The sequence below is a fragment of the Ochotona princeps genome, chromosome 16, assembly GCF_030435755.1.
Source record: "Ochotona princeps isolate mOchPri1 chromosome 16, mOchPri1.hap1, whole genome shotgun sequence".
Taxonomy (NCBI): Eukaryota; Metazoa; Chordata; class Mammalia; order Lagomorpha; family Ochotonidae; genus Ochotona; species Ochotona princeps.
The window spans coordinates 27,958,098-27,971,842 of NC_080847.1; the positions used below are offsets into that span (position 1 = coordinate 27,958,098).

Consider the following 13,745-nt stretch of genomic DNA (forward strand, 5'->3'; position numbering starts at 1 on the left):
AGCAGGCGCCGGGCTGGACCACAACTACAGCTGCCTCTCCAGCATGTGCATCTGATGTGGGATTGGGCGGTGTAACTGCTAAGCTAAAGGCTTGCTCCCTTCATAGCCAAAATTCTGTAAAATATTTGCTTACATTACAACGCAGTCTCATGAACACCGTGACCTTGTCTTTCTAGTTCAAGCCTAGGATCTGGAACAGCATGTGATATGAAGTGAGTGCCCACCTGCCTAAAGAGTGAAGGACCTTGGTGCAGGGGCTCAATGGCTAAATCTCCTTGCTAGCGCCAGGATCCCATATGGACGTCGGTTCCTGTCCTGGCTCCTCCACCTCCCATCCAGGTTACTGCTTGTGGTCTGGGAAAGCACTGGAGAGCAGCCCAAAGCCTTGGGACCCTGCACGCGCGTGGGAGACCCAGAAAAAGCTCCTGGCTTCAGATGGGCTCAGCTCCAGCCATTGTGGACACATGGGGAGTGAACCAACAGATGGAAGATCTTCCTCTTCGTCTCTCCTCCTCTCTGTATGTTTGACTTTCCAATAAAAATAAAATAAATCTTTAAAAAAGAGTTGGCAGCTGGAGAAAACTTCAGCTGACAGCAGTAACTCGAGGCGGAGGCACATTGGCCTGGGCAGGCCCTGTTCCCTGGGGATGGTGCCGGTGCACTCCCTCAGTGGAGGGAGGCCAGGGTGGGAGGGACATGGGCAACAGCAAATGTCCCTTACCCCAACCTAGGGACACCTTGCTGGGTCAATGGGAGTCAGAGGCTGGAAGAGGTAAAGGAAAGCTCCCTCACTAGACTTCAGGTTTCTAGAAAGCTGGGGAGAGAAATACAAGCTACAGTCGTCCTCTGGCCAGCTGAGCCTGATAAGCCAGCTCTGCCCTCCCATGATTGGCCAGTCTGGCGTGGAACAGGAACAAGGCCGGCACTGCCCACATCCTGTCTTGTGCACGGGTTTCATGTGACCAGTCGAGCCAATAAACACACCAACAGCCTGAGGGCACTTGAAATTTGCATCTGCCAGGGATGGCACTGTGGCTCAACTTGGCTAATCCTCTATCCTCAAGCACCAATATCCCACACTGGGGCCGCATCATCTCCCAGCTGTCCATTTCCCATCCAGCTCCCTTTTGCTTATGGCCTGGAAAGCAGTACAGGATGCGCAAAGCCTTGGGACCCTGCACCCACGTGAGAGACCTGGAAGAAGCTCCTGGTTCCTGGCTTCAGATCAGCTCAGCTCTGGTCATTGCAGCTGCTGAGGGAGTGAACCAGCAGATGGAAGATCTTTCTGTGTCTCTTCTTTCTGTGTATCTGCCTTCAAGTAAAAATAAATATGTCTTTAAAAAGAAAAAATATTTATTTATTTGGAAGTCTGATGTAAAGAGATTTGTGTCAATCCATTTCGCCAGCTGACTGCCATCTCTTCAGTCACCCTTCCCAGGCCATTAGCAAGGAACCAGATCGGAAGGGGGGCAGCTGAGACAGGAAGCAGGCAGAGCTCCTCCCCTATGCCACAAATGGCCCCTCCACAAACTTCTTTTCTTTCTTAAAATTTATTTGAAAGGTACCATTGCAGACAGGGAAGGACAGAGAGACCTTCCATCTGCTGCTTTACTCAACAAATTGCCACAACAGCTGGGGCTGTGCCAGACCAAAGTCAGGAGCTCAGGAGCCGAGTTCCTTCCAGGTCTCCCCCAGGGGTGGCAGAGACCCAGGCACTTGGAACATCCTTCACTGCTATCCCAACCCATCAGCAGGGGGCTGGATGAGAAGTGGAGCAGCCGGGACACAAACTGGTGCTCAGAAGAGATGCCATCATGGCAGGTGGTGGCTTAATCCTCTTTTTCCACAGTACCAGCTCTTACAAACTTCTTGAAGGACCCGAGTGCACAGCTCTTAGTGTCTAGGGAAGGTGTCTGCATGTTGGATGACGATCATCACACAGTGACCAAGTTCACGACCAGGCCCAAGTATTTACCTGGCTGAGAGAAAATGAGTTCTGACAGATGCTGGGCCAGGGCCTGCAGGGCTGGGGCTCCTCCAAGATGGTCCACATCCAGGACGGACAGGAGGCTCTGCAGACACACGAGGGCTCTCCACTGCACGGTGTTCATTCTGGGAGGGAAGGGGTCAAGTCACAAGGACAGCTCAGCACCAAGTTTCAACCTAAGTCTCTGGTTCTAAATGGGAACAACTGCAAATACAAGGCGTGCATGGCAGATACCAAAGAGTCACACAGTCAACTTCTCAACCACCACAATGCCTGGGTCCTGCAAGTCCCCTACACACCCCTGGCTCACAAGGCATGAAAATGTACATTAGAAAAATTTCATTTTTTGTTGTGAAATCTCTCTCACATACACACACACACATGCAAATGAGGACACCAAAAGATGGATTTAAAAGATAGGTTAGTGTTGGTGTTGCGGTGCAGTGCGTTAAGCTGCTTTCTGCAGTGCTGGCATCCCACACAGGTGCCGGTTCGAGTCCTGGCTGCTCCTTTTCTGATCCAGCTCCCTGCTTCCATGCCTGGGAAAGCAGTGGAAGATGGCTCAAGTGTTTGGGCTCCTGTACCCACATCAGAGACCTGAAAGAAGCTCCTGGTTTAGATCGGCTCAGCTCCAGCCACTGTGACCATTTGGGGAGAGAACCAGCAGATGGAATATCATTCTCTCTCCGTAACTCTTTCTTTCTTTGTTTTTTTTAAGATTTATTTATTTTTACTGGAAAGGTAGATATACAGACAGGAGGAGCCAGGAGCTCTTTTGGGTTTCCCACATGGGTGCAGGGTCCCAAGGCTTTGGGCCATCCTCAATTGCTGTCCCAGGTCACAAGCAGGGAGCTGGATGGGAAGCAGAGCCACCAGGATTAGAACCAGCAAACATATGGGATCCCAGTGCGTGCCAGGCCCTGTAACTATCTTTCAAGAATAAATATCTTCCCTCCAAAAAGACAAGTGTAGGGGTTAGTGTTGCTGTATAGGACATTAAGTTGTCCAATGCAACACCAGTTGATTCCTGGCCACTCTTTTTTTTTTTCTTTTTAATTGCAAAGTCAGATATACAGAGAAGAGGAGAGACAGAGAGGAAGACCTATCATCCATTTGATCACTCCCCAAGTGGCCGCAATGGTCAGAGCTGAGCTGAGCCCAAGTTTGGAGCCCAGAACCTCTTCCAGGTCTTCTATGTGGGTAAAGGATCCCAAAGGCTTTAGGCCTTCCTTGACTGCTTTCCCAGGCCACAAGCAGGGAGCTGGATGGGAAGCGGGGCTGCTGGGATCAGAACCGGTGCCCATATGGGATCCATGCACATGCAAGGCGACAATTTTAGCCACTAGGCTACCACGCCAGGCCCTGGCCATTCTATTTCTACCCCAGCTGTTTTTTTTGGACTCTGCCATCCATGTGGAGAGCAGGATGCAGTTCTTGGCTCCTAGCTTTGGTCTGTCCCCAGACCTGGCCACTGGCAGTCATTATCATCTGGGGGAGTAGATCACTGGATGGGAGATTTCTGTATCCATGGTTCTACCTTTCAAATAAGTGCTTCTTTTCTTAAATGATTTTAGTGTACAAAACATTTAAAATTCAGGTTCAACCTTTTAATAATCTGTATTTTGTCTCTCTAAACTTTTGAAGCTTAACAAATAAAAATAATTACTAAAGCAAGAACGTATGGATCTGGGTAAGAATAAACAATGCCAATACCCTCATAGCCTCTATGTTCCTACACCCTGATCTTAGCAGGCACCCATGACCCAGAACAGTTGAGTCAACATTTCCTTTTCTCTGTAGCCTCATTAGCTGCACCTATATCCCTAAACCACAGAGTTTGTGCTGTTTGGTTGCTTCACAACCAAGATGCCGCCCTACTGTGTGTATTCCATTGCTTGCTGCCTCTTGTGTTCCACACTGTTACCGTTTCCCCGAGTTGTGAGTAGTTCCAGTGATTGCTTGCTTCTCTATCCATTTCCTCCCAGAACCACAGCCCTGCTGTGTCTAGCTGACGTTTGAGGCCCAGCACCACAGACACTGCCATGTGTGCCTTCACCCTTCATGATGCTTCCCCCTCACCCGGGCATCGTCTATCTCATGCTCCACCATTTCACATGACAACATAAAGGACAATTTTGAAGATAGGACATTCCTTACTTTCTGATCAAAGGTTTCCATGTGGGGCTCCTAGAGCAAACATCAACTGCAATGCTGTTTGGAAAGGCAGTTTTCTCAAAAACCTAGATTTAAAAAAAAAAAAAAAGACAGTACAGGGTTGTCATCATAGGCACCAGTTCCTTGTGAAATGCCAGTATATTACGTGTGAGTGAAACAGTTAGGTCTGGTCAAGACAGAACGACCCTTCAGCCTGTTCCTAGGACTGCTGGTTCTGCTTTGTGACCAAAATCTATCCATCACTTTCCATCACACTGGGAAGCGTGAGCTGAGCTGACGGCTTCGTGCACACAGAAGGCTCCCATCAGGCCTGAGTGAGCAGATTACCTTCTTCGGGATGAGGTAGTTGGTGAGAGCAGTGTGAACCTCGTGGGAGAGGCAGAGGGGAGACAGCAGCTGCCCACCATCCTCGCTGAGGGAGCTTTCCATGAAGGCGTCGCTTTCATCACTGCTCGAGAGCTCTTCCCACTCGTCGTCGGAGGGATCTGCGAAGAGGGCAGAGCACACAGGGCTGAGCAGGCCTGCGAAGCCCCGGGGAGCCCGCCCTCTGGAGCCACGGGGAAGTGCCAAGTGGGAACGAACCGTCAGTGCAGCACATGTTGACGATGATCTCCAGAGCGGTCTGCTGCGCTGTCAGCAGAGCCGTGGTCTCACGCAACTCCTTCTCACTGGGCTGTGGGAGAGAGCAAATGACCAAATGACGTTTCCGAACATAGTTTGGTGCGACTTTTCTCCTAAGAGAAGTCTGCACTTGGAACGCATCACAGGGGCATCAGGAGGATGGAAGAAAGCTCACACAGTGTAGAAGTACAGACAAGCATTTCTGTTCTTCCTGGCCGAGGCCGCACACCACCCACCTGCTACGGTATTCTCTAAATGTTGCTAAGGCAGCTGCACAGAACATAGATACTCAGGCATCCTGAACTCAGTTTACCCTGAAACTTGATCTAAAGTATTAAAAAGCAGTTAAGCACACTAAAATTAAAGCCAAAGTTCATTTCAGACACCAGGCACTTAAACACAATGGACCTGCTTTTAGATGCTCGGCCATTCACAAACGCTACAATTGAGACCTTGTGTGCCCATGAGCCTGCCTGGCTGTGGAGCAGGCAGCCAGGCTGCTTAAAGCAACTGAGACTGAAAGAAGAGGCACTTTTCTTGGAAAAAAAGTAATACCAATGTGTAACTTTTATCAACATTTCATAAAATGGGTTGTACAAATTTCTATGACCTGAATTCTCAAATCATCAATTATGAAGATAAAATTGCCACAATCATCTTTCAAAAATAGTGCAAAAACTATAAATAATGTACAATTTACGGCCTGGTTCCAAATTTTGAGCTTTGCTATCTTCTTTATGGCCGCATGATATTCCACTAGATGGTTACACAATTTAGCGAGGATTCCACCAGTGTGGAATACTTCAATAAATGGTTAGCTTTCCACATCCCTGGGTTCAGATCCAATTGAGAATGGAAAATAGCTAGTTAAAAAATGTGGCGGGGCCCGGTGGCATGGCCTAGAGGCTAAAGTCTTCGCCTTGAATGCCCCGGGATCCCATATGGGCGCCGGTTCTAATCCCAGCAGCTCCACTTCCCATCCAGCTCCCTGCTTGTGGCCAGAGAAAGGTGAGGATGGCCCAAAGCTTTGGGACCCTGCACCCGTGCGGGAGACCTGGAGGAGGTTCCTGGTTCCCGGCATCGGATTGGCGCGTACCTGCCCATTGCAGCTCACTTGGGGAGTGAATCATCGGATGGAAGATCTTCCTCTCTGTCTCTCCTCCTCTCTGTATATCCGGCTTTCCAATAATAATAAATCTTAAAAAAAAAAACAAACATGGCACTGGCATCTCATATGGATGCAGGTTTGCGTCCTGGCTGTTCTATGTCTAATCCAGCTTCCTGCTTATTCCCTGTGAAAACAGAAGGTGATGGCCCAAGGCCTTGGGTCCCTGCATCCATGTGGAAGACCCAGAGGAAGCACCTGGCACCTGGCTTTAGACCAGCCCAGCACTGTGACTGACTAGGGAAGTGAAATAGCAGATGGAAAATCTCTGCCTCCCTATAACTTTGCCTTTCAAATAAAGTAAAAAATTGAGCATGCATTGAATATCCAGTTTTTTTCTTGTCATTATCCTTGACATAGTATGACAACTGTGTATTTAGATTGGATTTAGTATCGTGAAGAATCTCAGATAAGTTACATTCAAATGCCAGGCCACTTTACGTAAGTGATTTGGCCATCCAGAAGCTTTGGTATCCACCCAGGGTCCTGGAACTCACATGGAGGGATGACTGTACTCCAATGACACAGCTCTTTAAGGTCAGTGGATCAAGCTGGCTTGTAGATCCTGCAACAGCCCTATTTTCCTTTCCGAGATGTTCATACTCATTTATAATTCTACCAACCTCTTCATGCAACAGTTTAACTACAATGTGGAGTCATGCTGACTTTGAAAAGCCAATTGCTTACTTACTAGATGTAACCCAGAATTCTCTACATTTGCATTAAATTTATTAGTAGTAAGAATATATTTGGGGAGGGGGGCAGGTGTGATGGCACAATGGCTAAATCATCACCTAGCAAGCGCTAGGATTTGATACAGGCACCAGCTTGCACCCAGACTGCTCCGCTTCCCATCCAGCTCCCTGTTTGTGCCTTGGGAAAGCAGTAGCGTGTGGCTCAAAGCCTTGGGACCCTGCACCCACCGGAGGAATCTGGAAGAAGCTCTTGGTTTCAGATCAGTTCAGCTCTGACCATTGTGGCCATTTTGGGGAGTAAATAGCAGATGTAGAAGCCAGTGAATGGTGCGATCTCTGTTGCTATCTCAGCTGAAATAATTCCTGAACCCACAACTGCTCACCTGCACCCCAAGAAACATCATACAGCATCAGCCGGCCTCTTCCGCCCACCTGTGTTGCACAACTGAAGGTTTGCTTCTTGCACCACTCTTGAAAGGCTAAACACCAAGAGGATGCAAGGGCTCGTGGAACAAAGCACAGATCCTTTCGGTCTGAAGACTGCACAGGAGACAGTGTAGGATGAGGCGAGACACCAAAGCTTGGGAGATAAGCCCACACTTAGGAAGTGTTCTAGAATGACTGGTCTCTTTCACCTCTGAGATCTCTGAAACTCAAGTTTCATTTTAGATAAAAAGTTGATTTTTTTTTTAATCATCACATTTTTATTCGAAAGTCAGATATACAGAGAGGAGGAAAGACAAACAGAAAGATCTTCCGTCCGATGATTCACTTCCCATGTGGCCGCAACAGCCAGAGCTGAGTCAAACTGAAGCCAGGAGCCAGGAGCCTCCTCTAGGTCTCCCACACGGGTGCAGGGTCCCAAGTCTTTGGGCTGTCCTCGATTGCTTTCCCAGGCCACAAGCAGGGATCTGGATGGGAAGCGGGGCCACTGGACTAGAACCGGTGCCCATATGGGATCCTAGTGCGTTCAAGGTAAGAACCTTAGCTGCTAGACTACCGTGCCAGGCCCTGTTGTTTTTTAACCTGGTGGGAGTAATTTTCTCGTGTTGTGCAAATCAATGGGAAAAATTACTGTTTTTTACTCAAATTTGCTTCTTAGTTAATTTTGCTGTGACATTTGGTCTGTAATGTATCTGTGGGAAGAAAACAGCTGGATGAATGCATGCCGGAGAGCACCGAGCTGACCTACCGGAAGTAAATCCGAAACAAAAGTTTTCCTTCGGACTTTCCTTTTATGGGGAACGTCTTCCATCTCGTCGTCTTCCACACAATCGCCTCTGTTGGCTCTCTCTGCGAGCTCCTCGGTCTCTGCAGCTGCTGCCAACCTCTGCGTCTCAGCCTCCTTCATCCGGATGACGGCTTCCCCGGAGTCCAGGTCCAACACTTGAGACAAGGTCTTCAGGATGGCATTTATGATTTCTGCCTGACTCTTGGATGGAATGATGTCCTTCAGGTTCCACACTGTGCCTGGAAAAGCAGGGAGCAGAAGGACAGAGGACCTGCCTGTGAAACCCAAATTACACACAACTGCCACAAAACTGGTTCTTGGGGCTCAGAGGCAGGTTAGAAGACCTCGGCTCTACGGCCTTCGTTCAATTTTTTTTTGTTTGTTTGTTTTTTTTGTTTTAAGACTTACATTATTTTCACTGGAAAGTCAGCTACACAGAGAGGAAGAGAAACAGAGAGAAAGATCTTCCATCTGTTAATTCACTCCCCAAGCGACAGCAACGGCCAGAGCTGAGCCGGTCTGAAGCCAGGAACCTGGAGCCTCTCTTCTGAGTCTCCCACACAGGCACAGGGTCCCAAGGTTTTGGGCTGTCCTCGATTGCTTTCCCAGGCCACAAGCAGGGAGCTGGATGGGAAGTGGGGCCGCTGGGACATGAACTGGCACCCATATGGGATCCTGGCGCGTTCAAGGTGAAGACTTTAGCCACTGGGCTCCCTTTAGTCATTTTTTTTTTTAATCCTGAGAAAGCATTACCCCGAGGCAGTGTTCCTCATTATGCCCTTTTACAATCATCTGTTTTTCAGATGTATACCTATTGGCCAATCACAAGAACAGACTGAGTTTCTTTCAAAAGACCAAGTGGGTAGCTTCACCTCCCTTCCTTTTAACCTAAGCTGCTCTCTTTGGCAGCTTTTTTTATTCCAAGAGCGAAAAGGAATGTCCTCATGTACAAGTGAGGGCACAGGTCGTGGTTTCTTATCAAAACAGAACAGGAGCTACCATTACGTCATCAGTCAGCCCTGTGTGTGTCCCTGTAATATTAATTTAAGGCAGGGACTTGACTGGGATGATAGGTGTGTCCAAGGCAACACCACTCAGAAAAGCCAAAAGGCAGTGTGAGCCAAGGAACCAACCAAGGGAGAACAAAGTGTCACACACACACGTAAAAATGAAATCTTCTCCAGTAAAAACGAAGTTTTGACATTCGCTATCTCCTGGATGAACTCTGTGACCCTACGTTAAGTGATATCAGCCAGTCACAACAAGGCACATATCGTTTGATTCCACTTAAACAGGACACCAAAAGCACTCAAATTCCTACAGAGAATTCACCAGTGGTTGTCAGGGGCTGGACTGTTGAAGAGCTAGTTTGTTTTGTAACAAGAAAAACTTTTGGCCATTTGCTGCAGGATGTGTGTATGTGGACTTTACACCACTGACCTGCACACTCAGAATTCAGGGATTCCATGTGTATTTCATCACAGTTGAAAGCAAAAACTGGGGTTAGTGTTAAGGTACAGCAGGCTCTGCTGCCATCTGCAATACCAGCATCCCAAACTGGAGTGCTGGTCCAAGTCCCAGTTCCTCTGCTTCTGCAGATCAGCTCCCTGTTGCTGTGCCTGGGAAGGCAGTCAAGATGGACTAAGCCCCTTGGTTCTGGCAGTCATGAGAAATCTCTCCCCTTCTCCTCTCCCTCCCCGTTGCTCAGGAGGGTCAGGATTGTGACCTAGTAGGTAAAGCCACTGCCTGCAACGTGAGCATCCTACATGGGTACCAGTTCACGCTCTGGCTGCTCCACTTTGATCCAGCTACCTGCTAACAGCCTGGGAAAATCAGTGGAAGATGGTCCATGTATTACGCCCCTGCCATCCACCCAGCAAACCAGGATGAAGTTTCAGGCTTGGGCCTAGCTGTTGCAGCCACCTGGGGAATGAACCAGCAAATAAATCTCCCTCTCTTTCTCTCTCTGCAACTTTCAAATATTATTTCGAAATTTAAAAAAAAAAAAAGATATTTATTGTTATTGAAAAGTCAGATTTGCAGAGGGAGGGAGAGACAGAGAGAATGATCTTTCATCTGCTGGTTCACTCCCTAATTGGACGCAATGGTCAGAGCTGAACTTATCTGAAGGCAGTAACCAGTAGCCAGGAGCCAGGAGCTTCTTCCAGGTCTCCCAAGGCTTTGGGCCATCCTCTATCGCTTTCTCAGGCCACATGCAGGGAGGTGAAAGGCAAGTGGAGCAGCCAGGATACGAAAAGTGCCCATATGGGATCCCAGCACATGTAAGGTAAGGACTTTGGTCACTAGGCTACCACGTTGGGCCTTAAATAAATCTTAAAAATGGAATTGCAATAAAAATATCAGCATTAGAATATTAGCAGCCTGGACCTGGTATTGTGTGGTTTTCAAGCTAAGCCTCCCATATGGGAGCTGATTCAAGTCCTGCCTGCTCTAATTCCAATCCAGCTCCCTGCTAATGGCCTTGGGAACAAGCACAAGCTGCCCCAAATCCTGGAGTCCCTGCATCCACATGAGACACCTGGAAGAAACTCCTGGCTCCCCGCTTGGGACTAGCCCAGATCTGACCATTGCAGCCATTTGGGAAGTGAATTGGGAAAGATCTCTGTCTCTTCTCTCTGTAATTCTACCTTCCAAATAGGTTCTCTCTGTAAGGTAAAGAGAAAAATATGCATGTATAAAGCCAGACATTTCCCATCTCTGGGCTGAGACGCTTGAGGAGTAGCGTTTAGGCAGGAGCTCACGATTAAAGACACAGTTGGGTCTCCCATGCCCTCACTGAACTTCTGAACTCACTAGTTTACAATAGGGGATCCGGATCCCAGCACTTTATGAGTGAAGAGTAGCCTGTGGAATTGAAAACAGCTCTATTCTGATAGGTTTTGTAGCTATGGACAACTGCTGGAATTAAGGGTCTTCACTTCATTAGCCTATGAAGCGCTGCTGCACACGGTCACAGAGAGTGGTTAAACTCTGTTCCCTACATCTGTCGCAAGTCACTATGTCAAGCGGCTGAAACTTACCTGTGACTAATGTCTTTAACAGAAGGTATTCCATGGAATTGATGGGGGAAATCATTATAGATTCCAGCACGTGCAATGCCATGGCACTGAGAGACTGCAACAGCTCTGGGTTATCTTCAGTCACTGTCTGCAAACAATATGCTGCAAGACAAAAGCCAAACACTCAGAAACGAACCAATTCTGCTGGGATCACTTGCATCAGCATAGCTTATCAAAACAACCCGCCACTTTACAATCTCCCACGTCGCTTTGGTGGGATTTATAGCTTTACATCCAAAACGATGTAAGCAAATGAGACTTCCCCAAAATTTTCCTCTTTTAAAAAATTTTAATTCCTTAGACAGCTGCACTTGTATAAGATACCACTTAACAGGCTCTTAAATGCTGTGCTAGCTTGGAACTACAGGCAGAATTTATAAAAGCTACCATGAATTGACACACTTTTCCTGATCCACAGCAAACAGGAGTCCTTGGACTAAATAAAAATCTCAGTTTTGCTGCCAATAACAAGCTCTAGGCTTATGAAATTTCAGCTTCCTTTAAGTTAAATTCATCATGAGCATAAAAACTTCCGGTGACGCAAAAGTCTTTAAGACTATCTTACATAAAAAAACGAAAAAATAAAACTACGGATACGATATTAATAGAAATATGAATTCAGTTAGCAGTAAAATCACTTCCCCTGTATAAAAACAAGACAATGGGTTACAATCTGCGTATTAGAATTAGTTAACCAGAAGTAACAAACACTCAGGATTGCTGGAGAAATCTTACAAAAGAGACATTTAAAAACTCAAACCAAGGAGCAAGCCCAAAACTGCTCTCCCGAGGTATTTTAATTCAAATATATTCATCTTTCCAGATCAAAACAGATCATGCTTATCCAAATCAGCCAAAACAGAAGCAACTGCAGTGATCTCATTTGGTTCTCATTTGGTAAGTAGATATACACACATACACACAAATGTGCTGCTGGCTTTCTTTTTCATAAACAGACTAACCACATTTATTTTGGAAAAAGGCAAGGTCAGTTGCAATTGCTACCATAAAGACAATACAAGTTCAAAAAATGCTTTCTTGCTACAAAAGTGGGATCTTATCAAATTCACTGTACTTAACTTTCAAAATAACAATTGTAACACTTGTTAAAAAAAAAAATCATGAACCTAGTACTTAAAAGCAGAAAAAAAAATATTATTACATGGTACAAAATGATTTCATGTTGATCCATTTCAAAGGAGTTCATCAGAGGAAACAAAAAACTAGAAGCGACCAAATGTATAAGACTACAAACATAAAAAATAGAATGCTTCTCTTTTAAAAACTGGAAATTATTTGCCCTAAAATTCTTACGGTAATAAAAATTGCTCTAAAAGGCACCTACCAATTTCCTAAAAATTACTGAACTGTTTTTAAAATCCCCAAGTATTTGCACATGCAATCTTCCCCGACAATAATGCATTCTGAGAAACTGGTTTTTAAATTTTTTCCAGTGCTATTCATTCTACTGTTTTCCCCACTTTTGAACCGTTCTCCTAAAAGACTCCACTGGCGCCAAGAAAAGCCCTGGGAGGGGAAGGCACTTGTGCCGCTGCAGAGGCAATGCACGGTTAAGCAGCACAGCTGGACTCAGGCCCCGGGAGGGCTAGGAGCGTTTCCCATTGGTACTTCTGTGCTTTCACACAGAATTCTGCGGGTCTGCCGGCCCTCTGCACGGTGCCTCCTCCTTCCCCCTCTGTACTCAGGGTCCCAGCAGCCCGCAAAACCCAGTGCAGACAAGCTCTGAGAGCCAAGGAAGCTCAGCTGTAGATCCTGGCTGTACATGACCCTTGGGGATGGATGCTGGTCCAAGTGAGATCTCACTCACTTTCCTTCTTCTCCCCCAAAACTACAGGTATCAGGTTTCTGCCAATGGGTCCAGCACGGTAGCCTAGTGGCTAAAGCCCTTATCTTGCTTTCTCCAGGATATCATATGGATGCTGGTTTGTAACCTGGCTGCTCCACTTCCCTCCAGTTCCCTGCTTGCAGGTTGGGAAAGCAGTCAAGGACGGCCCAAAGCCTTGGGACCCTGCACCTGTGAGAGACCTAGAAGAGGCTCCAGGCTCCTGACTTCCGATAGGCACAGTTCGAGCTGTTGCGGCCACTTGAGAAGTGAATCAATGGACAGGAGATCTTCCTGTCTCTCCTCCTCTATGTATGCCTGATTTTCCAATAAAAAATTAATAAATCTTAAAAAATAATTTTAAAAAGTTGTTGAAGTACATCTAGCTTCCAAATTAACTTTGGCTCAAACACCCAGAAGCTGTGAGTTACTGTTCAAAAGGAATATAATTAATATAAGATTCCAAGAAATGGTAACAAACTGGAAACTATGTGCATGTTATTACATTTCTCCCTTCTAACATTCCATCAGTGAGGAAAACACTAATCAGATTGAAAAGAATTCAGAAAAACAGCACTCATTGGACACACACACACGGAATAAAAATCACTCCTGCAGTATTAACATACTGGGTATGAATAAAAATTTAAAAGATTTTTTTTATTAAGACTACACATACTTAATAAATCACTACTTTTTTCTTCACTTACCTACTGAGATAGCCAGGTCAACATTGGAGGAAAACCTACTTAAATACTTTAACACAATCTCCATACACCCTTCTTTGTTGAATATAGATACTGCTCTACTACTGCATTCACTAAATTGAAGGGGGGGAAAAAAAAGTTTTACTATTCACATTGTAACATTAAATCAACCACAGAAACCCAAGACAAAATCAACTAGGCTTTATAGAACCAAAGAGTTGGAGTCAAACACCCACCATGT

General features: G+C 46.3%; 1 protein-coding gene across 3 annotated transcripts in view; it reads right to left on the minus strand.

Moving 5' to 3' along the window:
• The window catches only part of HEATR3 (HEAT repeat containing 3), a 39,925-nt gene that overhangs the window by 16,242 nt on the left and 9,938 nt on the right, over positions 1-13,745 (minus strand). For 2 of the 3 annotated variants that reach the window (XM_004583835.3, XM_058674421.1), the window contains exons 5-11: positions 13,508-13,617; positions 10,916-11,056; positions 7,836-8,113; positions 4,745-4,835; positions 4,490-4,647; positions 4,145-4,227; positions 1,976-2,112 (exon numbers count right to left, since the gene is read on the minus strand). In XM_004583835.3, coding sequence (XP_004583892.2) covers positions 1,976-2,112; positions 4,145-4,227; positions 4,490-4,647; positions 4,745-4,835; positions 7,836-8,113; positions 10,916-11,056; positions 13,508-13,617 — 998 coding nt within the window. The remainder of the gene's footprint in view (positions 1-1,975; positions 2,113-4,144; positions 4,228-4,489; positions 4,648-4,744; positions 4,836-7,835; positions 8,114-10,915; positions 11,057-13,507; positions 13,618-13,745) is intronic. The other variant, XM_058674422.1, reaches the window with a different exon arrangement.